The sequence below is a fragment of the Melospiza georgiana genome, chromosome 7, assembly GCF_028018845.1.
Source record: "Melospiza georgiana isolate bMelGeo1 chromosome 7, bMelGeo1.pri, whole genome shotgun sequence".
Taxonomy (NCBI): Eukaryota; Metazoa; Chordata; class Aves; order Passeriformes; family Passerellidae; genus Melospiza; species Melospiza georgiana.
The window spans coordinates 29708974-29734513 of NC_080436.1; the positions used below are offsets into that span (position 1 = coordinate 29708974).

Genomic DNA, 25540 nt, shown 5'->3' on the forward strand with positions numbered 1-25540 from the left:
TACTGTTTCAACTAGGAACAGTCTCTAAGCAGTCTCTAAGCAGTGGACAGCATTGCTAAAATGCCTGAAATTCCTATAAAGAATTTCAACAAAGGACTATCATGAAGGGCAGAGCATAGAAACATCCCAGGGACTGGACATGTTCCCATTGCGTGGAGCACCTGTATGTACATTTTCTCTATGTCTTGAACTTATTGAAACCAGTGCTACCAGTCAGTGCATGGTACCTTATACCATAGCAACAAGTATGTCTTAGAAGTGGAGGGGAAAATACTTGGAAAATAATTTAAGAGGTCCCATAGCCCATTTCCTTACTGACAGCCTGAACAGTTATATTATCCCTGATTTTCTATGCAATATATGGCTTTCCTTGGTATTCACTTGCTGTTAATCAATGGTCTGTTCTGAAAGACCACAAGTCTTATTCTGGAACCAACTTCCATTTTTTTTTCAGTGGTTTTGTGATACTCTCAACTTGAGAGCCTAGAAAGTAATTTAAATTCATGGTTGTATTTTGTTTGTGCTGTTTTCTTCATTTCCTGCCTAAGCTCTCTCATGCTCTCATGTGTTTTGCTTGAACATTCCCTTCAATGAAGAGAAAAATCCTAATTTTTCCTTGCTACGATAGCCTCTTAAATAATTGTTCAGAAATAAAAGCCCTTCCTCATGTGTTCCTCGTCTCTCCCTGCCCAAATCTTCTAATATAAGTCACAAGCATTACCAAGTGAAGCCTTTTATTTTTCCCAAAAACTATTCTCCCTCCAGCTTTTCTTCTCTGTTGCATTGTCTGGCCTGTAGTGCTCATATGTCTTTTCTGCTTGTTTTTCACAGTGCTTGCCCAGAGTCTCATGCTGCTGGCTTTGCCATGCTGTGCTTTGTACTTATCTATGCTGTATCTTCTTATAATATGAATAATACTCCCTGGATCCTGGCCATACTTCCTACATTATAGATTTAAATTCTTCTTACCATCTATCTTTTCTTTAATATCTCTTCTGTGCACAGCCTGCTCTTTTTTAGCCATTATTAAACTTTTGCTTCAGTCCTCCTTTCACAAGCCCCTCACGATTTGCCATCATCTTTTTATGAGTTGTTCATGCTGTTCTTCATCTTTTACTTCAGGCTTTGCATCCCTTGTTGCTCTATCAAATGAATAATCATATGTAGGGATTTATTCCTCATTTCATTTTGGAATTTGATTGTGATCAGCTTAGGCTTCTCATTATTGCACATTGTAGCTATTGTTGTGTGCTTCTTTTCTCTCTTAAATTCAGGTGTCTCTCAGTGTTTCCCTAGTGCATCTTTCTAGTCCTCCTGCCCAATCCCACTGGTCATCCTATGTCCAGCTAATAGCAGAGCTCATCAGGATCTGACAGCCTGTTTGTAGCCTAGACTTTATCTTGAGGTGATGATAGATAGAGGACCTTGAAGCAGGTGAGACTTGACTGCAATAAAAAGGTGAAGGATGCAGATGGCTTCAGGGCCATGCTGTTGGGTAGTGGAGAGCCCATTATACTCTATTGCTGAACTCACTCTAAACTACTTCTGTGTTTGCAGAAAATATCTGGGGTTTTCCCCTGCAGAAGAGTTTCCCTAAAGCCTCTCTGAAAGAAAGTCGCAGCAGTTTACAGGCAGTTACGGGGGAAAGCAGAAAGAAGTAAAAAGTGGAAGTGCAGTTGAAAAATTATTGATTCTCCTTCAGGCAGCTCATGGCTTGAAGGTGAAAAAGGGTCTGGAGGGACAATGTTATATCTGTCAATGTTATACCTGCTTTCCTGTGCGATATGTGAAGAACTGGGAACTGAAGCCAGACTGTCAAAGGTTGGTGAAATCTCGTGTCTTCTCAAAACCATAATCTTCTCACTAGGTGCCCCATCCCTGGAAACATTCACAATCAGGTTTGACAGGACTCTGAGAAACCTGATCTAGTTCAAGATATCCCTGCTTATTGCAGAGGAGTTGGAAAGCATGGACTTTGAAAGTCCCCTCCAGCCCTAACTGTTCTGTGATTCTATGATAGTGAAAGACATGTATAGTTAAGACCAACTCTGTTGCTGGTGTACTGTGTCAAAAATTTGGATTTATGGGCAGCTGTAGATCCTATCTAGTCACAGAGTCAGTCCCTATCCTCAACCAGAAGTAGTAATTTTATTGAAAGATAGTGTAGCTGCAGTGTGGAGTGATTGATCGTGAACATCCATGAAAGGTGCCATGCAGCCTCAGAGGCTGTATTCAAGAAAGGCAGATTCCCTATGACATTTGAGAGCTGAGCAGAGAGGACTTCAGATCAGAAATAAATGGAAGTTTAACTATTTTAGTGGTGGCCAAAGGACTGCTGTTGAGAAGTGAAACATTAACAGCAGGGTGAAAGAGAGCCGGGATTGCTTAACGAGGTTCATCTTCGGCAGAGCTGGGCACGTCCAAGGCACGGAATGGCAGAGGGGGACTGCACACCACAGCCTGCAAAGGAAGCCCAAGCTGGTGAGGAAGTGTTTAAAGATTTCTTCTTGCTGATGGTAGGAGAAACTGAGGGCAAAAAGGAATGAGGAGGGATGAGAAGTTTCTCTGATTGTTGCAGGTTGACTTGTGGCCAGATGACAGGTTCTTAAATGCAGATTAGGTACTGGATATTGTTAGCGGTATTGATCTAAATGCCTTCACAATTTTAAGTCTGTAATGGCTGGTGAATAGAGGAGAGATGTGGGTTTGAAGGTTTCTGGCATATTTTCCTGGTTGTTCAAATGATTGGATACATCATTTTCTTAAATTTCTTTGAAGTCTGGGAGAAGTCTGCAGGCAATGGAAACCACTCTTGATCTGGATAAATCAGTTAAGCCCTGCTCTTTCTTGTGATCAAAGAATTGGAGAAAATAAGCCAGAAAAGACCTCCAGAGGTTATCATGTCCTTCCAGGGTCTGGTCATTAAGCCCAAAGTGTTGCTGCCACATATTTCATCTAGTTTCTTAAAATCTGATCTCAGAAACAGAGAAAGAGGAGAGAAATACAAATATGGCAAAAGGGCTATAAAAGTATGGCCAGTGGATACGAATTAAAAATAAGACTCATTATGAAAAGACAAGTGTGGCTGAGCTGAAAATTAGGAAGGGATTGTACCATGAGATGAATGCAGGTAAAAATGAAGAGATTAGTTGAGTATAAACAGATTAAGGTGCACAGTACGCAGCAGGGAGCAGTGAGAATGTGAGGATTATAAAAGCAACGTGAAAATGCAGATTCTCTTTCTGAGGATTTGGGAACCAGAAAAAAATTAAATTATGAACTGAAAGTCATAGCAAAACGTATTAATGGGAACTTCTGGCTATGCAAGGCATCTGGTAGCTGAATATAACATGTAAACATGAATCATCCTACAGACTCCCCAGTTGCATAAGGGATAATTCAGAAATGAGGAAATTGTACAGAAAGTAGTCCTTGCTTTCACACTTACCAGGTGAAGTTGTTTGGCACAAGATTTTCACAGAAACTCAGGAAGGCACCTCTTCTATATGCCTGCTCTGGAACAGGACCTGATATTTATGTAGTCCCTAATGCATTCTTATGTAACAGACATTGCTCATCTGTCCTCACTGAGAGGGAAATTGGAAAAAGGAGCCCCAAATATTCTTTACTGAAAAAAATCAGTTATTTCTCTCATCTTGTCCTCAACAAAAATGGATTATGGTTCTCTGTCTGGCTGTTTTTCCTGTCAATGGAAAGGAGTGGCATTTGGTATTCTTCTTTCCCAAATTCCATTGCTTTCATTTCAGAGTTGTAAAATGGTTTCTCCCATTTTGCAACACCATTTTGGGTTCATACCCAGTTGTCTCCTCGGCTTCTTCACCCTGGTTTTGAGTACAAACAAGAGCACCATGCTGGCTGTGCTGAAGTTTTCTTTGCTCGTGGAAAAGCTGAGGACCTGCATGTTTCATGCTTTCCTAAAGTGATGGAAAATCATTGATACTCTTAGAGGGATTTCCCAGTTGTCCACTATTATGAGCATTTCATATGAACCCTATTTCCTTGTGCGAGATCAGAGGCACCAGAGTTAGGATATATCACATACAGAGCTGCTCTAGCTGTTACTCCACTTAACAAAGAATAAAACAGTCTGGTTTGAGAGCGTTTTTTTCCAATCTGAAAAATTGGAATCTTATTCTCCTTTTGGTGCTTAGAAGGGATTATCTGATCAAGTATCTCTCTTGTTATGAAGGAACACTCCTGGAGGAACAATCGGCTTTTTAAAGGCAGTGGTGGTGCTTGTTTTGCTTTTGCCTTTCACAAGGGAAGTGGCTCAATGTGGTATTCAGCACTTGAAGGTGAATTTCATCAGGCTTTGATGATCTGAGCACATTTGAGATATCCAAATATTATTTAAGCAGTTTTTGTCTCATTTCACACATACTCCTACTGGTTCATTTCAAAGGTGTTGCATACCTTGTTGCAATTTATTTTTTTAGTAAAAATAACAAAAAGGACACAAGTTTCCTGGCTTCTCTGGATGATTGTTTTCTGGTTTAAATAACAGCTTTTCATTTTCCTTCCTCTGTCTCCAATATTGACAGCATTTCTAACACCTTTTCTTATTGCCTTTTATGTCTCCTTGCTAGCTGTGGTTCATTTTGTGCCTTAGCTTTGCAGGCACACTTCTACCACTCTGTTTGATCTGTTTGTCTATACCTGTCTTCAGAAATGCCACCTTATTTCCATTTGTGGTACAATTCCTTCCTGATTTTCAGTCCAGTCGCACAGGTCTCCTTCTATCAAGTATCATTCTGTATTTGTATCTGAGGTGCCTGCAATTTTATTCTCCTAAACTTGTTTTTACTGTTTGCTACAAGTTACCATTTATTGCCAGACATTTAAATTCCTTTTCTTCCTTTCTGTCTGAGAAGACCTTCTGGCAGCTAGTGGCCTAAACAACTCTGCAGTGTATTAGACAAGTAGTATGTTAATCCTACTGACTGATAGGGTTTTTTCATGCTAGCATTAAAAAAATAGTCATTTAGCTTATGTGACGCACAGGGCTGTATATACACAGAGGAAATATAGCTGCAGGAGGCTGAAAATGTTAAGGCATCACACTACAGCAGCATGGGAGCACTGTGCAAGGGATGGTGAACTGCCTTCCTTTTTTATTATTCCTTTAGTAACTCTGCTGCTGTGTTTGCTCTGCTTGCCTGTGTATGGCAGAATACAGCAGGTTTCTACTGGGAGCTGTAGAGAAATACCTGGGCCATGAGATGCCAGCAGAGGGCTCAGAAATATTTCTGCTGCCTCTAGCACGGGGTCAGACTTGCAGGACTCGAGCAGGTGCCAACCTGGTGTGTAGGGACAGAACCCATGTGAACAAGACCTGTTCTGCCCCCATCTGGGTCTGCTTTTGAGCACTCATGCCCGTGAAAAGGGCTTGATAAACCCTGGAGGCTGCACCCCGGTGAAAAGCAAGGCTGTGCATGTGTGCAGGTCACTGGGAGGGCTGAAGACAAGGAGCTGGTTTGGGGCAGTACCAGAGGAGGTACCAAACTCTTGTTTTGCCACTGCTGTAGAAGAAAAAAGAAACAAGGAAGGGGTAGAGCTTTCTGGCACCATCTGAAGTTTGGCCTCCAAGTCAGCTGCCCAGCTGGCCCCATGTTTAGCTGCCCAGTTAGCAGGAGTGAGATGGGATCTCTGGGGATTTTCAGAAGCAGCAATGCCAGAGGACACAATGGATAGTAATTATACTTCTTCTGTGCAGTCCATCACATCTGATTCTCTTGTGTAAGTGTTCTCCCTGTCTTGTTAACAAAAACTGAAACCAGATTAAGGATCTGTGGTGTGACCAAGTCCTCTTTCCTGGTTCATCAGCTTCAAACCTGGTTCTTGTGATAACCAAACACTATCAGCAACTCAGTACTTGCACTAAGGACGAGTTTATGGAGACTCCTTGTACCAGCTGTGGATTCTGGGTGTGGTCTGTGCATTCCTGAGAAGAGAAGGGAGAAATATTTGGGAAAATTCTTTGAACATTTGCCTTTTAAAGAAGCCAAGTGTAAGAGGAAGAAGAAACCTCTGCACTGTGCTGAGGATACAGCAGAGCCACAAGCACAGAGGATAGTTTATGGAAGGTTGTGAGTTTTGCTCTGCAGTTGCAACTGGCACTGCAAGAATGCAGATGAACAGCTCCACTATTGCCATGGGAAGGGCATGGAAGGAGGGACAAGTGTGTACCTGCAGGGAGCTGAGCCCACATGGCTGCAGGGGGAACCCAGGGACTCCCAGCACAGATGGGCTGCATTTGTCACATATGGAGCCCCAAAGTGGTTCTCTGGATAGTAGAAAGCGAGAGAGAGGTGTTGGGGCTGCTTCTGGGTGCTGGCTGTGCCCACTTGATTGAACTGTCCCATGGGAAAAGGCAAGGTCATTCTAGGGAATTGCTGTGGGAATGAACCCTGGGTCACTTCACTCCTGCAGTAGCAAAGAAATGATTTAACACAGTGCAGGCATCTGTGACATCCAGTGTCCAAGGGTTTGGTGTGATGAACATTTTAGCAGTTATGTCTTGGAACGTGTGGCTTTCCAGTGAAATGAGATCCCTGCAGAGTAAACCTGTCATTACCACACGGGGAGGGAGATGCACGCTCTGCTCCTAAATCCACAGGCAGTAGGTGTATCTGGGACCTGGGATTTTTATTCAGCTCACATCTGTGCAGCATCCAGCGCCGTGCTGGGCTGGTGCACGTAAAATAGCTGGGGGCATGCCAAACAACAGGGAGGTCTGTGCCACAAAGTGCTGACAGCCCCAACCTGTGACTGGTTTAGGCTGTGTTCCCTGACTCCTCTTGAACTCTGGAGCTGTCTTTCCTGGTAGCATCTCCCTCCCCTTTCTGCCCTGGCTGCACAAATGTGCTCAATTAGGGTTAACTCAAACTGAATCAAACTTCGTGCCTGAGGTTGGAAATCTTCCCAGTCAACTCACCACAGCCACATAGCATGGTGGGAGACAAGGCGAGAGGGGAGATGAACGCTTTTCAGAGAAACGAATCCAAGGAAACTTTGTTCACTTTTATTTCTGCAGGAGATGATCCCCCCAAAGGAGATTTCCCTCTTCAGAAAAAATCTCCGGTAAGTGTTACTGCTGGTTTCCTTTGCTTTGCTTTCTGCTCAGCTTGTTTTAAACATTGCAAGATCTCTCTGTTCTCTCCTCTGTTGTGCTCTGGCTACAGACAAACACCCTTTCTTGCAGAGGGTTGAAATAAGCCTTAACAACTCAAGGCAAAAATCTCTCCACTAACCTGATTAAGTTAAGAAAGTACAGCTTAAAGGGAAAGCACAAACTGTCTGAATGTTTGGGGAAAAGGGTAAGGGTTTTTATTGCCTTTTCCCTGAACACTACGTTCCTTGTGGGAAAGAACTTAGATCTCTGAAGTGGATGGGGCTGTTGTGCAAAGGAGGGAGGGAGCTGAACTCTGTTTAGTTTGATGAAACCCACCAGGGAAGGGTACCCAGATGCTGAAAAGCAGAAGGAAGGACAGGGATTGAGGACAGGCCACTGGTGAGTGTTACAGAGACCAACTGCAGTGCCAGAATCATGAGTTTACATTTTTGCCTCTGATTTAAAGCCTGAGTCAGGTGCATGTGTTGCTGCCTTGCAGCTTTGATGTTTGTGCAGGTTTTCAGGCTAATTCTTGTTGAGTGCTTGACCCCTAAAAACTGTTCACTGCATAGCATTCAGGAAGAATTTGGCTTAGGTTGTAGCTGCTTTGACTTGCAGGATAATATGTAATACTTGATCTTAAAACTCACAGTCATGTCATTAGCAAACCAACTATTTAACTCAATTTTAATTACTGTGCAGACATTAACTATTGGATATCCAGAGCTCCTGGGAAATACTAATCTTTATCCTGTTTTGCCATTCGTCAGCAAGAAGGAGAGCTGAAAACAAACGTCTCCTGTAGTGGGTACTTTAAATGAACTTTCTTTTTTCCAAAGACACGGTCTATCAACTTCCACAGAATCTTTAAGAGATCCATAATCCCACAGATCCCAGGCTTGCTGTGGAAGCTAAGCACTGCAGACTATCTGTGTGTTCATGAATCCAGGCTTAACCTCCTTGCTTTTGCTGGGGCTGTTTGCTGAGCACGGTCCTCCTCCGCGAAAGCGAGCAAACCGCATCTGGCTCTCCACATGGATGAAAGCTTCCCACTTTTGGATGTCCAGGCAGGCCACAGGCAGGTCAGTGATACAGTGGAGACAATATGTGAGGGTTTCTGCACATGCTGATGCCATCTCATGACACACAAGCCAGATGGAAGCACCCCTGTTTGTAAGTCGTTGCTCTGTGTTTGTAAGCACTTACTCAGGGTGGTGGCTCAGGCACTTGGGAAGGTTTAGCTGGGAAGTCACTGCCCCCTGCTCTCCTCTCCCTCTCGTCTGTAGGAGGTGCCCATTCCAGAGCAGGAGTGGCTGAAATGAGTCACTGCACCTAAAACCGGTGCAAATAAATCCACAGGAACTTGTGCACTGCGTGTGGAGGGGTGAGTTCAGGCAGCAGTGCTCCTGCCACCTGTCCACCTGGTTTGGACAGTCACTCTCTGTACCTCCACCAAATGTTATTAAATGCCATGAGTATGTATAGTAAGGTCTGGGAAGGAGAGGAAGAAAAAAATCCCTGTTGTACAATTTTACTTCCAATTTCATAAAATGCCTCCCAGCACAAACATGAAACATAATCTGCCTCTTAGGGATTTTCTTCTATTATGAAAAGCTTGTTGGAGAAAAATATTCTGTGTGTGCATATGGCTGTGTGTTTGTGCATTTACAGCTTATATATGCCACCATTTTTAGGCTAGTCTAAAAGCAGGAGGCCCCAGTGCAGTTTCCAAGGGAGCCCACTCTTTCTTACAAGCCATATTGCTGAGCACAATGGTTTCAGAGTAAATCATAAATAAAATGGATAATTATGTATTTACTCTAGTAAAGTAACATGGTTAAGGATTTCTTATAAAAAGACAGCCCTTTGGTGAGAAAAATATATATATTATATATAAAAATGGACAAAAATATTTGTCTTTAGAGGATTAAGTAATGGAAAGTAAGGGGGAGGTGGGAGTTGTGGAGTTTTGATTTTCTGTCTGTTTTGTTGCTCTTTCATAATGTTGAGGAAGACAGCGTTATTAAACTGTACTCTTCTAAACTTGATGCCATTGCTTTGGGAATCCAAATAAGCTTAGGTCTCTTGGTAGTAAAATAAACCTGAATAAACACATATATTTTGGTACTTTATTTGCATTTGGGACTCTGGGAAGAAATACAGGAATTCATTATTTCTGACATGAGGCACAGAAATGCATGTGAATAGTTCATCTCACTTCACTGGCCCATACCATGGCTGTTTAAATCTATAAGTATAGTTACATCTGTTAATATCACACTCCCCCCAGATTCCTCACCAAATCCATGGCCAGCCCCTCTGCTGCTAATTGGCAGAGGCTGGGCAGTGCTGTGCAAACCTGCTTTCCTGTTGTGAGGCGGTGGAGCCACTAAGCAGCTGGAATCTGAAAGCTGCTTAGCTCAAACCACGGTGGGGTAGCAAGAGGGACAGAGGCCCACACAGGGTCATGCCAAGACTCATCTGTTTAATGCTTTGTATTTCACTTGGGAAGTGATGATGTTAGCTGCAGTAAAGTCAGGCTCAGGGAAAGAGTGGCCACACTTAGACAGATTTGACAGTCTCATCATTGGCTTTTTTTAAAGTTCTGATTAATAAATTGAATTATCCATAGCTGTGCCAGCAATATTGAAATATGAAATGGATGCCATGCCTGAGGAAGTGTCAGACAGAGAGCTGATGCTCTGCTGCAGTGAGTGGTGGCACACCTCAGCACAAGTGAGGAGCAGAGATTGAGAGAGGGAGTCGCTTTACACACAGAAGCAGACAGCAGATCCCTGGGGTCTCCCAGTTTCTGAGGCAAGGTCTGATCTGGTACTAGAAGAGGGAGCAGTTTTAGGGCAGGGTGGTAGCTTTATGTGGAGTGCAGAAGAAAAGGCATCCAAAGGTGGGGTTTTTTTGGTATCAGTGACATTTTAGCATTGCAGTTGAGAGTGGGTAGCACCCTTCCAGTGGAGTTCCTGGAGCTCCAAGCATGGTGTGCTGCTGAATCCCCATGGCAGTCCTTACTGGGCTCATGTCAGCCCGGCTGATTCACTGGGGAGCCTTAATCAAAGCAAGAGTACTGTGAGGTACACTCTCTCCTTTGAGTCCAGCTCACAGGCCAGCCAAGCAGCTGTGGGCACTTGGTTTTTGGACTGGACTCCTCTCCACCACCCAGACACTGTGGGAATCTGTTGCTGGGGTGAAGGCTCTGACAGTTTATATGTTCTTGTTTGTCTTCCACAGAAACTCTGTGGCTCCAACTACCCCCTGAGCATTGCCTTCATTGTGGTGAACGAGTTCTGCGAGCGCTTCTCCTACTATGGCATGAGAGGTATGTGGCTGTGACTTTCCTGTCCTGATGTCTTTAGACAAGCTGCACTGGTGTTTCTGAGCTGTGCTGGGTGTAGTATCAGCTGTCTTTCAAAGTTAATTGATATTTTGAAATGCACATATGAACAGTGTATCCTAACATTGTTGCTGTATCTAAGATGAGAAGAAGTTGGGACTAGAGGGCTCCAAATGTACCTTCCAGTCTAAATTATTGTACAATTCTCTATATCAAACCTGGTTTTCTACTGTGTGATGTCTTTCATAGTTGATGTGCAATCAGTGTGTTTGGGAATTGAATCTTACAGGCACCTAATCTGTAAATAGAAAAAGTGCATAAACAGAACTACAGGTTAGGGTAAGATAAGCTAGAAAATACATTTTTCAGCTAAACATAACTGTTTATGAGCAAAGGACGTCAGATACTCATATATCTCATTTTAGCTTCTCCTGTGTCAGAGATTATGAGGAACAGGTCTGGAAGCACAAATCTTTCCATAGCACTGCTCAGTTGCTAGACAAATCAGTAGTTTTCTTGCCACCATGATCCTGCTTACCTGCAGATATACACATTAATTATCTGATATGATTTTTATTTTGTTTCCTTTTAGCTGTCTTGACACTCTATTTCTTAAGCTTCTTCCACTGGGATGAGAATCTCTCCACTGCTGTGTACCATGCCTTCTCTGCGTTGTGTTATTTCACACCTGTCATTGGAGCCATCATGGCAGACTCATGGCTGGGCAAATACAAGTGAGTGAAGACCTCTCTCTAATTTAGTCAGCATGCAAGGACAGTGCTGTGTGTGCTCCCAGTTTTGAGCTAGCTCAGAGTGCAGCAGAGACACACTTGTGAAGGTCAGCCCCTCTCTTTTAACAGAGCTGATCTGTTTTCTGATGCTGTTCTGTGCTTGTCTAACACCCAAAGGCCAATAGGCAACAAAGTTGGGACAAATTAAATGTTACAATAACCCTTTTCCTCCACTGTCCTTCCCTACTTGACTTCAGGAAGCTGAGGTGTAGGGCAATTAACCTTCAGTTTGCTAAGGTCTGCTTCTGAGAAGGATTCAAACATAGTGAGGAAACAACGTCATCATGTAGATCTCAGATTCAGATATCATTAACTGTAATGTACTTACACTTCTCACAGCATAGGAAGTGTATCAGCACACCCACTTTTATGCCTGATTAATCTGTGTTCTCTCAAATAATTTCCATCAGCACATAACCAGGTAGACTCTTCCTCAGTAAGAGTCCTTAGGCAGTCTTCCCTTCTGATGATAAGCTGTGGAGCCAACATCTGCCCCAGAGTGGTGATGAGCAGCTGGATATAGGACTTTCTTTGCTTGGCATGTTTTTCATTGTCTGAGAAGTCTTGGCTGTCAGGGTGATGAAGTGCAGCTAAACTTTTCTCTCTAAGACTAAGCCTGTCTGGCAGAGGTGTCTCTATAGGAAATAAACAGCTGCCATATGCCTATCCAGAAGAAAGTTTTTAAGGACCTGTCAATGTCCTTTTTTTCTCTGTGCTCAGTTTTAGTCATTTTCTTGTCCATTTGACAAGATTTGACCAAAAAAACCCCAAACAAATACCAGTGGGACTTTAATAAATTTATTATTTAAGGTCACATAGCAATGTTCATTAGTTTTGAGGATATTTATCTTGCAGCACGATTTTGTGATAAGGTAAATCCTTATACAGATGCTCATGTGTTAGTCAAGAGACATTCCTTAGAGTAATCCCTATAATTTAATGGGAAGTGGCTTTTACTGTAGTGGCTGAACCTTGGCCAATATAACAGATTAGAGGGGCTTTTAGAAATGATCTGATGTGCTGCTAAATTAGCTGTTGCAACCAGGGTTTGAATGAATCAGGAATCTCTTCCATGCTCAAAGCTCATAGGACTTCTGTCCTGTTTCTGTCCTTACAAGTCCTTTGATTTGCCTCTGTATGTGTCTTCAGCACAAGAATACATAGATTTCTCCTAATCTAGAGGGTGGTGAAGGAATAGAATACACTCAAGAGTCTGATCATCCTGCTCATATTTCTTCCACTCCCTCACCAACGCATGGGAGGCAGATAGATAAGCTTAGACTTTCAGAGATACTTGGGACCCAAAACAGACTTACAATGAGGAAACCACACTCCTAATTCACGTTTGTTGGTTAGGTGGGTTGAATGTGGGCAACAGTCTCTAGATATCCCTTCCAGTCAAGGGATCCACTTATGCACATCCTACAAAATGCCAGTTATTAGTAATCTGGAAACTGAGTTGGGCCTGAACAGTGCTCTTCTCTTTGCAGTCTTCCATGCATGACAAGACTGGAACACTTTTCATTTATTCTGTTCAGTAATGTCTGCAAATAAAGCATGGGCTATCCCTCCTTAATCTGATCCCATTTGCATATCTATTCCTTCTAGTGCACTCAGTGTTGACACAAAGGAATTACAGCTGTCCGCTGTACCACTGGTAGAGCAAACCAGTTCTTGTGTGCCAGCCAAGCAGAGCTGCCATGCCAGGGCCCATGGGCACACTCTGTTTTCAGCTTGTACATCTCCCAGCACCTCCAGTCACTGCTGTTTGCTTTCCTCACAGGACGATCATCTACCTCTCCATTGTGTATGTTGTTGGCCATCTGATAAAGTCAGTCGGTGCCATTCCATCCCTGGGCAACCAGGCTGTTCATGTGTAAGTAGCCCTTGAAGCCACAGTGCTCTAGCAGGTTGTGATGGTAGTTTGCCCAAGTCTGTAATTTGTTTTATCTCCATCAGAACAGCATTTTGGGGGCTGTGCATGGATTACTCTCATCAGGGAAGGGTTAGAAATATCTGACTAAGAGCAGAAGGGTGGATCTAGTGTGTGAACATGCCCAGATGGATTTGGAAATCACCACACAGACTCTAACCCCTTTGGCACAGGCATTGGGATCACCCTTTTCTGCAATAGCAAGCTTTCGGTTTGGTCTTCTGTATCCAACTGCCTGCAGCAGGCTCCTTCCTGGAGCCTGCTCATTTCATCAGCACAGCTGCCCAGCTCAGCAAGGTTCCCCCATCTGCATGGGACCCTTCTGATGACAGGGGAAGGGTCTGTCTCTTCCACAGGATACAACCCTCTAGATTCTGAACTGATAGGCTTGTCACAGTAGTGTCTCTGAAACCACCAAGCTGGTTTTGTCAGTGTAGTCATGGCTCAAAAAATATGCACATGCAGGCAGGAGCACATGTTGTTTACAGAACAGTTTTCTTTTGTCCCAGACCTGGTCAGTCCTGATACTCTTGTTCCCTAGAGACATAATCTGTCAGGCCAACAATGGTATTTTGAAAACCACTGGGAAGTAGAAAGCACACAAGAAGGAGCCTAATTCAGTTTGTTTGCTCTTACCCAGACTACAAGGTTGCAAAAAGTACTCCCCTTTTTCTTTTTTTTTTCTTTTTCTCAATTGATCTCTGACACCTTTTGTTGTCATATAAGTAAAACTAATTCCACAGATCTTTGATCTCCTATACGTCCATTTGACCTCAGAACACTAAGAAACTGACAAAACCAGTTTGGTTAATTGACTGCTATGGAATGCAGAAATTAGGATAATCAATTTGTTTTTCAAATTATTAGGATACTTAATTTGTTTGTTTATCTAGCTCATCATAATTACCTGCGTGCAAAAGACAAAATCAGAGGAATCATGGTTGGGTGGCATTAAAATGCTCTCATAAGCTCTGGAAAGGTTTTGCAATGGTGATATTTTTGTTCTTGCATGAAGGGTCCTGTCTATGGTTGGTCTGTTTTTGATCGCCCTTGGAACGGGAGGTATCAAGCCCTGTGTCTCTGCATTTGGTGGGGACCAGTTTGAAGAGGAACATGTAAGACTTCTTTTCTTTCCTAAAATCTGTGGTGTCTGCTTACTTTGTGAGGATGTTTATGTGATCAAAATCCTGTTGTGCTTGAATAAGGCAAATTTGCTGGAAAAGACATAGTAAGGCATGAGGTAGGATGGCTTGCATAGGACTTGAGAGAATCTAGATGCTTCAGGAAGGCAAAATGACAGCAGAACAGGATTGATACTGGAAAGGATAGGTCATAATTGCATCAAATAATCTAAATGTTAATTGGACATCAGAGTACTTGAAAAATCCTGTCTTGCATATCACAGAACTGTGTATATATCACATCTTAACAAGGGTGATTATAATGCACTGCAGTGGAATATGGCAAATGAAAGAAAAGACTATCACCAGCCTATGCTTCTGTGGAATTTTTTCCTCAAATCAGTCATAGTCCGTGTCTCAGATCTTGTTCAGAAAGAACTGTAGGAAATTCTAGTGTTTTGCAAGTAATGCTAGAATGTTTTCTGAATATTCCAGAATGAAAGGTTCTGAAGAGTTGAAAAAATGTTTCTGTTTAGCTGTGTTTGTGCTGTGTATCCTGAGAATTGTAGTCCAGGTGCTTTGTGTCCTCATTCTCTGTCATGAGTGCTTAGCTCCTCATCTGCATTAATCTCAAACTCCCATTATTCAGAACAGGGGCTAAACCAGGGATAAGGTAGTACTTAAAGGAAGCAAAGCAGGTCAGGAAGTGCTAATCCTCAGGCAAAATGCTAAATTTTTCAATTGATTTGAAGTTAAATAGATTTGTGTTGACCTAACACACAAATAAAAATCTCTATTTTCTCAATGACAAGTATTCAAATCACCAAGTCGTGTGCAGGGCATAAGTCATCAAATATGTAGAAGGCCACTGCTACAAAAAAGAAAATAAGTGTGAGGGTCTGTGGTGAGTAGGCTTAAACTCAAGGAGGATTATTTAGGACTGACAGTGTGAAATTTTTTTCCAGAAGTAGATCTAGAGAAACACTGGAAAATACTAGGGCCTTTGTGAGATGGAAATTCCCATTAATGGAGGCATTAAAGGACATTAGACTAACAGTGTGTCAGGAAAAGCACTGGTCAATTTAGATAAGAGTTGGCCCCTTGAACAAGGAGCCCAGTAGGGGAGTTTTCTCCTTGTCTTTTGCAATACCCCAGTATGAAGTCAACATGTAATGAAATAATATAGACTAAATTTAAAATGTTGGGAAGACTTGTGCTTTCTGCACATGAACTGAGTGATGCTGAAGTGATGAAGCTTATGATTACTAAGAAGTAACAAAAGATGGGATGTTGTGTGGTCACTTGTCCAAAGCAGATCCTCCTGCAGGCATGTCTACACGCTCTCATGTGCTTTAGGGGATGTGGCAGAAAGGGGATCAGCAATGCTCTGCTGGTCACCAGCCTCCCCAGCTGGCACAACTCTGACCAAAAGCAGGCTGGCAGCGCAGCACACGTGCTCTGGGATAGCTGCATGCATCCCAGTGCATGGACATCCTGGCTTGCTGTCCCAAAAGAATTCTATGAGGTCCAACAGCAGCATTTACACAAGTGCTACTTCTGTGAATATTAATGATTAATAGTGTTTATCCAGCATCTTTCAATTACCACCTAATTACAGTATGATAATATGTAACACTTATCTTCAGAGTGTTTCACAGACTTCAGCTAATGAATCTCAGCACCCCTCTCAGGCACATACATATTATTATTCCAACTTTACAACTACAGCTGCATCACAGAGAGAAAACCTGAACTGCCTGTGGTTGTGCGGGCCTCTACTCATTCTCTGGCATTCAAACTACATCTCTCCAACAAATTTATCAAATACAAAGGCTCAAACATTCACCCGTGTGCTACCTTCAAGAAAAACTAATTTAGAGAAAGAAAACTGTAAAAATCATTCTGATAAGAACAATGTGTTCTGCTCTATGCATTCTTTTTCAAACATTCTTTTCAAAATAGAAAGTTTTCTATTTTAGCATTTTGAAATGACTTGGCCTTTCAGAAGAAACAAATGTTTTATGCTATGTGATAGAAAGTTTAAGTCATCAGAATTGGAATGAGAAGTTTTGATTTTGTAAGGAATGAAAGGTTTGAGGCCAAACAGAATGTTTCTTTCCTCTGGAGTGGTGTTTGAGGGGTCTTATGTTTTATTTTCTTCCACTCCAGGTAGGCTGAAATAAGTTTCAAAAATTCACTATGAAATGAAGCATTCCCCCTTAATTTTCAGGATGCCAATAAACTTCATCTGAGTCCTTAAGTGCATGGGCTTATTTGTTTTGTCTGAAAACTTTGAATGAGGTAGTTCTGTGTATAAATAACTAAATTACCCCTGCTATTCCTAGAGACAAATTTATGCTTTGAGGTAAATGCACAACATCAATCTGATTCTCTCTAAAGTACTTCAGGAGCATAATAGTCTTGGGTCTGCCACTTTGAGAATGGTACTACTGCAGACAGTGATGGGGACTAATTTGGTGGGATGTCAGATAGGGAAAACAGATTTATCTGCAGGAGATTTCCAAATGCCTTTGTCTATGGGATTAGAAGTCCAAGTTAAAAATGCCAGAACAAAATTATATTTACAATATGTTATATGAATGTGAAGCTGCTGCACCCATTAATTAGGGACCAAAGCTGCTTTCAAACAGTGCAGTATGGTGTTTAAGGGGCTAAATAGCTTTCCTTTGTTTCTTTATTTTCTGGTTGCCAAGGCGATCAGGATTATCATGTACAGTACCTTTTCTCAAATTAGCTAATCCAAATCATGTTGTTAATGTGTGTCTGCTCTAAAGATTAAGACAATAGGGACGAAATTCTTTATTCCAATCAGTATAATTTGCAAGGTGCTGGGTCATTATTTTTGTAGTTATTTCAGCTTTTCTCTGACCATTTTTCTTTCCATCACTAAAATCTGAAAATGTGTGAAATAAGGTGCTCCAAATTCTTTATGCATCACTATCTTCTTCTCTTCCTACCACATTCTTTTTGGTAATTGTTGCTCTAGACTTTATCATGTCAAGAGCTGCATGCTTGAGTTTATCACAACTCTCAGAAATTCTGATTTGCTCAGATATCAAGGGTTAGAGACATGCCATGACAATTTGGCTAGAAGAGGGCAGGACTGTGAGGGTTCTTCTGCACCACCATTGACAAGTCATGTGAGGGCTATCCAGGAATGGGGAAGATTGCTGAGGCTGCTCATCTCTCTAGTTTTCTCTATGATGACAAATAACTAGTCAAAAAGTAGAATGAAAAAGAAAATATAATTTTACTAGTTTAGCAGTAGAAAGTTCTGGATTATCAAAACTACCAGCAAGGAAAGAAATATAACAGATAGTAAGACCCACTGCTCTTTTCTATTAACCATGAGAACATGCCATTGAGATGATTTTTATAAGGCTTTCAAATCCTTTCGTCTAGGATAAATAATTTAAGAGGAATGTATGGGTCAGCCTTGAAAATTCTAGGAAATAAAATTGTGTAAAAGCCAAAAGCTCAGTTGATGGGGTCTTCCTAACTGTGGTGGGTCATGGCAGAAAGCCCTTAATCCAAGTAAGGAGGCCCCCAGTCTCCTTGGTGGGTGGCAGTGGGAGGTGATGGGGCTCTCACCCTCACCTTCTCAGCACCCACTTTACAAGGGGGCACGAAGAGGAGCCCTCTCACAGTCTCCCACCTCCCTTTCTTCCCTGCAGTAATCCCCTGTGATAAGATGCTTCTTGCCATACCGAGTAGCAATATTTCCTGTTGGCTGCACCATCAGTTACAGAAAGTTTTGTTACATTTTTGGAGCTCAGGATTCATTACTTTACAGCTGTCCTCTTTCAGCTGCCTGCAATTCTTCACGCTTTCTCCAGTTTTCTAGCCTTGTGAATATTGTTGTCTCAGGGAGCAGACGGAAGCAGGACACATTAGAAGGAAAGGAGACAGAACAACAGTCCCTGAGGAGTTTTCTAGCCCTCAGCTGAGTTAAAGCTTTGCATTCAAATGATGCTCAGGTCACAGAGATGAGGCTCAAGGTGCCCTGGGAGCTCTCTCTGTCGGGCACCATGCAATGTCTGATGCAATTTTCCCCTCTCCCTTTATCAGCTCAGGTGTCCCAGAGCTGCTGATACACATGAGCACGGGGTGGGTCAGGTAGCCTGCTTTTGTTTCCCCTCTCTGCTGGCCCACCAGGCATAGGGAGGAGGTTAACACTGTATACAGCACACTGTGACTGTGTGTGTATGTCCCTTCCACAAGCAAGGAGAGACTGCACACACACGTTACTCCTGCACAAAGGACCCAACTCTGCCTCAAATTCTTGATTCCTTCCAAATTATGAATTATGCAGGAATAAAGAAGATCAGCAGGAATTTTTGACTCTATAAACTATAATATGTTACAGCTTAGATTAAATTCAAAACTCTTTCTCTTAGAGTTGATCCCTCTGTCAGGCTCTTGAATTTGCTCCCCCAGATTTAATTTACCCTATTAGTTTGAGGTTGATTGGCCTCACCTTGATGGTCTCCTCTTTGATGAGTACTTCTCAATTGCTGGCACTTTTTCATCTATGCTGTGATTGCCAGTTCCTTAAAATATACAGGTTACTTTTTCTATTTGTACGCAGGAAAGGAGGAGGGAAAAAAAAAGAGCTCAGACATGGAAAGAAATTATGAGCTTGTCAAACCATGCCAAATTGGATTGAATTAGGTGACAAAGGATCTGAATCATGCTACTTGTTCTGAATAAGTAAATGCTTTCCCCTCCTTCCAGTCTCACAACACTCTCAAAGCAGCAGCTTTTCCTCTGAAATGCCAAAAAGCCCCAAAGCACTTCTCGAGTAACGTGAGCTGATTTGTGCGAGCATTTACCATCACCTGAACACGAGCTTGTTTGCTTAACATTTTATGCACTTTGTGTCAATATTTACCCAGCCTTCCTAACGAGAGAATTGATAGTGTTCAATTTGCAAGCCCAATGCTGTGTGTTAGCCATGACATTGACATTGTCTTCTCTTGTTTTAGACCTCAGAGAGAAGCAAGTTTTTTTCCATCTTCTATTTATCCATTAATGCTGGAAGTTTGATCTCCACGTTTGTAACTCCTGTATTAAGAGGTCAGTGTGGATTTAGAATAAAACAGTAAATTAGCTGCCCTCTAACTACTCTACTGTGCATAGTTGGACTCTTATGACAACAGAATGGCAGAAATTATATTATCTGTGGAGTGGTCAGTGTATTGCATTTACACCTTGTTAATCCTGCTGTGGCAGCATAACAGATTTATGATACAGGCAGACAACTCACAGAAATTATATTCCTGGTTGTATTTCAAAGCCAGCCTGAACTGCAGAATTAAAACATGAACAGTGGAAGGACCCATATGGTCATCTATTCCCCACTGCCAGTGAAGAACTCGGCCTCAGGTAAACTATGGATGGTAAATGAGCTCTGCTGTCCTGTGCAGTATCAGGGCTGAAAAACTTAGCAGGGCTGGTTTTAAAGTCCTACCTTCTCCCTCCCACGGGGTGCTGCTGACTTCTGGAGGGCTCTGACCTGGCACTCAGGCTTGTCTGCGTGGATCTGCTTGCAAGATTGCTGCCCTGAGCAACTAGGCTTGAAGACAAAGCACAGGCCTATGCCCCATTTAAGACCTACTTTATATTCCAGCCTGCTTGCAAAACCCTTTTTAGTCCCTAAGCCTTGCTGCACTTAGTTCATTGTATTGCAGCGCTTCGAAGCCAAAGGGATTGGCACACTCTAAATACGGGCACAGGGGCAGAGCAGCAGGCCATAGGTGATGGGGACAGGGACAAGGTAGTCTTCACATTTAGTTGCCATTTTTTCCATTCCATTCCATGGCTTCCAGAAAGCTCTGTTTGTTTGGAGTGTCATTTCAACAGGCTCTTGTCTCATGTTTACACCATGCACAGGGACAAAGACAAATGCTGTATTTCTTACTTGTTTATTCTCTGGTGTCTCTTGGTCAGCATTCAGTTGGGAAGGGTTTTTGCTTAAAGTAGTCAATGGGCAGATGAAAATCCAGTTCCTTGAAGCACCAAAACATGAGCCAGTATAAACTAGTTGCAACATGGAACTGGAGAGGATGGGGAAAGAGTAATATTTTTGCTAAGTGTGAAATCTTTTCTTGGAAGAGCAGGAAATGCAGTTTGTAGACATTTGGTACAAATATGAAATATATACTTTTTGGTAGAGAAGTCCAACTCATTTAACATGCTAAAAGTTCAGTGTGCCCAGAGAGCCCATGCTCTCAGCTTTGTTGGATTTTAGCTAATTTGCTGAAAATAAGTAAATAAATGCTATGCATGCACACAGCTGTGCAGCTGGGATTTTCCAGCTACAACAAACATGAGCAGCTGAGGGCTTCATGGGTTGGTCTCCTGTTAATTCTGTTGGCTTACTTTAGCCATTTTGTCATTATCCATGTGAGAATGCAGTAATGTCTGGCCCCTGGCATTCAAACACAGAGTCCACTGCTGGTTTGCTGTTTGCAGGCAGAGCACCATGCAAGAACTGACCTGGTCCAAGAGGCACAGGTTTCAGTGACCCAGAGCTCAGAGTTATGCAACCTGTGCTGTAACACACCTGGTTTCCTAATGGGTTGCTGCAAGACCTGACATTTGAAGCAGGCTGCCCTAGTGGGATTGGTGGTGGTAAGAGAGGGAACTGGAGTTCTGGGGCTGTTCCTGGGCTCCCACTTACACAGTGCAGGCACTGGCTCCCACTTTGTCCACTGTAGGTCGCTATGAAAACAGATTCAGGTTTTTCACTCAAGACTGATGCAGCACAGTAGTGGTTATTTAGATCTAGTCAAATACAGAATGGCTTCAGGTTATTTGAAATGTTGTGCTTTTTTCCCTCAATTACAGTTCCTAGTACTTCTTTATACCTATTTGTCTGCCCCCTCCCTTCTACTGTTTGCATCAATATTCCATTATCAGCTGCTTTTGCTGGCAGACACTAACCCTGCTTCCAAATTGTCTTCATCAAGGGAGGACAACTGTTTCAAGGAGATTCAATTCACAGTGTCAAGCACCAGCAAAGAAGATTTAAAACCAGGGGAAGTGACTGATTTAGGGAATGAAATCAAAAGCCCCAGTAACATAAGTCTAGATGTAATGAGCTGCTTTTATTTCTGACTTCTTTTTCAGGGGATGTGAAATGTTTTGGAGAGGATTGTTATGCACTGGCTTTTGGTGTCCCAGCAGCACTGATGGTGTTGGCACTTGGTGAGTGGAAATAGTGGTAATAGGAGTTACCAGTTTTGAGTCCATGGATAAATGAGAAAATGCACAAATTCACTAATCTGAATGGATACTGTGATGGGAAATGAAAGGGTTCAAAGTCACCTAACAATTCCCACTTCAGAACAGCAGTAAATATCAGTAGTTGATTGATGGTGGGCTGAGCATGGTTTTACTTTAATCTTTTATTGTGGTACTGTTAGGGGGGTGGTCTCATGGGTGATTCACAGTATAATTGCTTTGCTCTAATGCAAAGGAAGGCACCAAAATGATTCACCTGATGGCTTGCAGCTTTGCCTATGAGCAGACATGGCCTTTGAACTTCAATCTGAGCAGTCCTTAGAGATCCCCAGCTTATAGAAAAGAAGCTCAACATGGCACCTCTAACCTTTCCATGGGCTTCCTGCAGATCAGGGCCATCTTCAATGGCTCAGACTTCTGCTGCTGCTGAATCTGTGTGCTGCAGAAGGAGCTAGATGAGATGTTAGTTTGTTCTGAGCTGTCTTACTTTGCTTGGCTGAAGTAATTCCCACAGTTGCAGTGACAACTTATTATTACGTTGCAATAAAAAATCCTTATTATCCAAGTGTCAGGAGACAGCCACAATCCCTGTGCTTCTTAACACTTGCATCTTAGCCCCACTTATGTACTTGTCAAGATTTCTTCTTCAACCTTTATAAAACATTCAACAATCTCCCCGTTTTTAATGTTACTCCTTTGGTAGCCAGTACGGAGGACACCCCATCAGCTTTAGTTTCACAGCTGCAAGCTCTGAGAAGAGCAGTTCCCTTATTATACTGCATATGTGAGCTTTTGACAGAGCATGGGGTGACTTCTCATTCAGCTTGTTACCTTCACTGAGAGACCGAGCAGTTGTGTGATTTCACTGCAGCATCTGGGATTTGAAAAGTTTGTCCCCCAGAGAACGTGAATGTTGCTGTTTCCACTCAAATTTCCATCAGGGAGAAGAATCAGGAAACTGAAGAAATGTCATCAGGCCACAGCTAATGTTGCAGCAATTACTTTCAAAAAAGTGCATGGTCACGGGCCTGAGAGTGTTCTATTTTCCCCTGTGGCCTGTTCCTATCAGTTTAGGGCCCCACTGTGTGCACCATGCTGTGCTGAATGTTTCTAGCACAGCAGTAGTTGCCCAGGGGAAAATGAACGTGTAAATGTTGCAGTTTCAGTGAGGGCATCGGTGGAAATGTGTTTTTAGCTAGTGTCCTGCTGCCAGATTCCACGTCCTGCCTGGCAAAGCAGCTCTCTGTTCTTTTGTAACATGCTAAAATGCTCTGGGAAGTGATATATTTGACTACGTGAGTAGCATGCAGAACTGCAGAAAATACCCTTTTGGCCCTGACTGGCCCTCTGCCTGTGTTGATGGAAAGCAAGGATAGATTTAGAGGCAGATTTAGAGCAAGATTTTCTGGGCTGCTACTGCTCCTGAAGGATGGGGTAGATTGATACCCAATAATTCCAAATTCTAAACCTAATGCAGGAACATCAGCTCCCAAAGGAGTCAATGGCATCACCAAGAGGTGTTCAGCAAACCTAATGGATCATGTTTTTAAAAGCACCAACATATTCACAGGGAAATGCTGAAAATTAGGTAGTGCAGCTACCCACTCTGGGTGACTTTGCACAAAGTGCTACTCACCTAAACTGACTTCAGAAGAGTCTCAAGTTCTGCAAGTCAAACCTGGATGCCAGAGGTCTTCATAGTCAGGTAAAAGCAAAAGTGTGTTCCCTGCAGTGTCTCAGGCCTCCTGTGTTAGGACAGAGGTACCTGATATTCTCCATTGCCTGTGGACTGACACAGACAACTGGGTTAGTTTTAAAAGTTCGGGTTAGTTAATTATATGGATTTCATGCTCAGTTTTAAGGTGCTTCTCCCCACTTATCTCTTTGGAATTCCAGTGTCCTCGAAGACTCTCATAGAACCAGATAAATTACACACAATCAGGTGACTCCATCTCTGACAGGATTTTAAAGTCTCATTCTGATATTCTTTGTGCTTTGAGGGAGAAAACCAGGATAAAACGGTATCTTAAATTGTATATCCCTTTGTGGAAACTATAAATGGAGGTAATTTCTGTTAACATCTCTGTGTGAGGCAGGGATCTTTGGGCAGTTTCCATTGAAATGCGTGTGAGATGCAAGTGCACAGAGCCTGTGTTGTATCTGCATTAATCCTCACAGGTTTCCAGTGAGTGAGGGCTGATTTCCAACATGAGGTGCAGCAATTAAATGTGGATTGTACTATAAGTTTAGTCTACAAAAAGCATAGACAAAGTGAATTTTCAAAGTTTTGGTTCCCAGAGTAAATTAGATGTGGAGGTACCTGTTGCGCCAGAACAGATATTAGCACAGTGGTGACTTTCTAGGGATCACACTGCCTCTTGTAGGATGTTGCATTTTCTTCCATCTGTAGGCATTAAAGGACTCCTGTATATTTATTTAGTTAGAAGAGTGATCCTGTGTGCCCCAAGGGCAGAGCATTTCTGTTGAATACAGGGGTGGGTGATCCTTCCCAGAAGCCAGTGCAGATTGAGCTTCAGCCATGTGAATCCCCATTTGGATAATAATCTTTTTTTCAGTTGTGTTCATTGCTGGAAGTGGACTGTACAGAAAAACACCACCACAAGGAAATGTCTTGCTGGAAGTGTGCAAATGCATCGGTGTAAGTGTGTGTGATTTTCTTTTTCATGCGTGAGGACAAAAAGGTGCAAAGAGAAAGGGGAGGTGACTTTTGGAGTTCTTCTCTAGCTGCTTTGGGATGTCTTGCTGATGAGCTGTAAGGAATCAGCAACATATTTAGGTCCTAGTTTATTTTTTCAGCATTTCAATTGTTTTCCCTTAGCTCCACGAACTGTTCAGTTGATGTCCACCTAGTAGAACCACAAGTGGCAGATGCTGGTAGAAACTGAACTGCAAGGAAAATTCAGAAACTCAGAGAGTATCAGATATATGACTCCCTTTTTTTTCAGTTGAATAATTTTTCTGAACTTTATCAGTTCAACAGACAGTAATAGCACACATTCACATTATGGACATTCAGCAAGTTCATGTAAATGCAAGAGACACTTGCTGAAGTTGCATTAGAGCCTTATAAATTGTTTTTCATGGTGTGTGAGCTGAATACAGTATGTGAAAAATACTCTTTTATTATTAGGTGGATAATGATGTTTCTATTTCAGGAAGCTGTTGCTAACAGCAGATGTTTTCTCTTTATCTAGGTCAGTCCTAGTGCCAGATTTACCTTAGGGAAACAGGCAGGATCCTAAAGACAGGATTTCTAAGTGAGGTCTGCCACTTTTTCTGTAAGTGTGTTCAGTGACTGGAGCACAGAGCATAAACAGGCCAGGAGCTGGACTTCAATGACCCTTGTGGGTCCCTTCCAACTCAGGATATTCTAAGATTCAGTGATTCTGTGATTCATTCCCCCTTCATACCTTTAATCAACCGGTGTCATAGAAACTTCCCTGCAGACAATTCATCATAAAGCCTCCAATCTGAGATTTTAGAGGTATCCAGCAACCAACCCCCCTCAATGTTCTGGCACTGCTTATATTTGGAGATGGGGAAGGTAGCCTTGAGATGGGAGTGTGACAAGGGCAAGCATGGCATGAATGAGTTACTCACCCATTTTTCTCCCTAGTTTGCTCTTAAAAACCGGCTGAAAAACCGCTCCCCTGAGATTCCAAAGAGAGATCACTGGCTGGACTGGGCTTCAGAAAAATACTCAGTGAGTGATGCTCTACCTGGTAGGTTTGGAGTGGGAAGGGGAAGATGGGCAGACAGACAGGAGAGAGAGTAGGACTAGCCTGGCCACACCATTCCTCACATGAATTTTCCTGTCCCTTCCCACATCTGTACTCTCCTGACCCTTAATGGACAGTTTAGGTGCTGCACTGAAATGTAGAAATGCAAATATGTCCAATGTCACAAGGAAGAGCAATGAAGAACTGC

At 42.5% G+C, this 25540-nt stretch overlaps 1 protein-coding gene across 1 annotated transcript in view; it reads left to right on the top strand.

The window, feature by feature from the left end:
- Positions 1 to 6767: 6767 nt before the first annotated feature.
- SLC15A2 (solute carrier family 15 member 2) overlaps positions 6768 to 25540 on the top strand; it is a 39338-nt gene continuing 20565 nt past the window's right edge. The window contains exons 1-9 of the mRNA XM_058027451.1: positions 6768 to 7101; positions 10379 to 10466; positions 11074 to 11215; positions 13056 to 13148; positions 14221 to 14320; positions 19333 to 19423; positions 21479 to 21556; positions 24169 to 24251; positions 25230 to 25316. Coding sequence (XP_057883434.1) covers positions 6970 to 7101; positions 10379 to 10466; positions 11074 to 11215; positions 13056 to 13148; positions 14221 to 14320; positions 19333 to 19423; positions 21479 to 21556; positions 24169 to 24251; positions 25230 to 25316 — 894 coding nt within the window. The 5' untranslated portion in view covers positions 6768 to 6969. The remainder of the gene's footprint in view (positions 7102 to 10378; positions 10467 to 11073; positions 11216 to 13055; positions 13149 to 14220; positions 14321 to 19332; positions 19424 to 21478; positions 21557 to 24168; positions 24252 to 25229; positions 25317 to 25540) is intronic.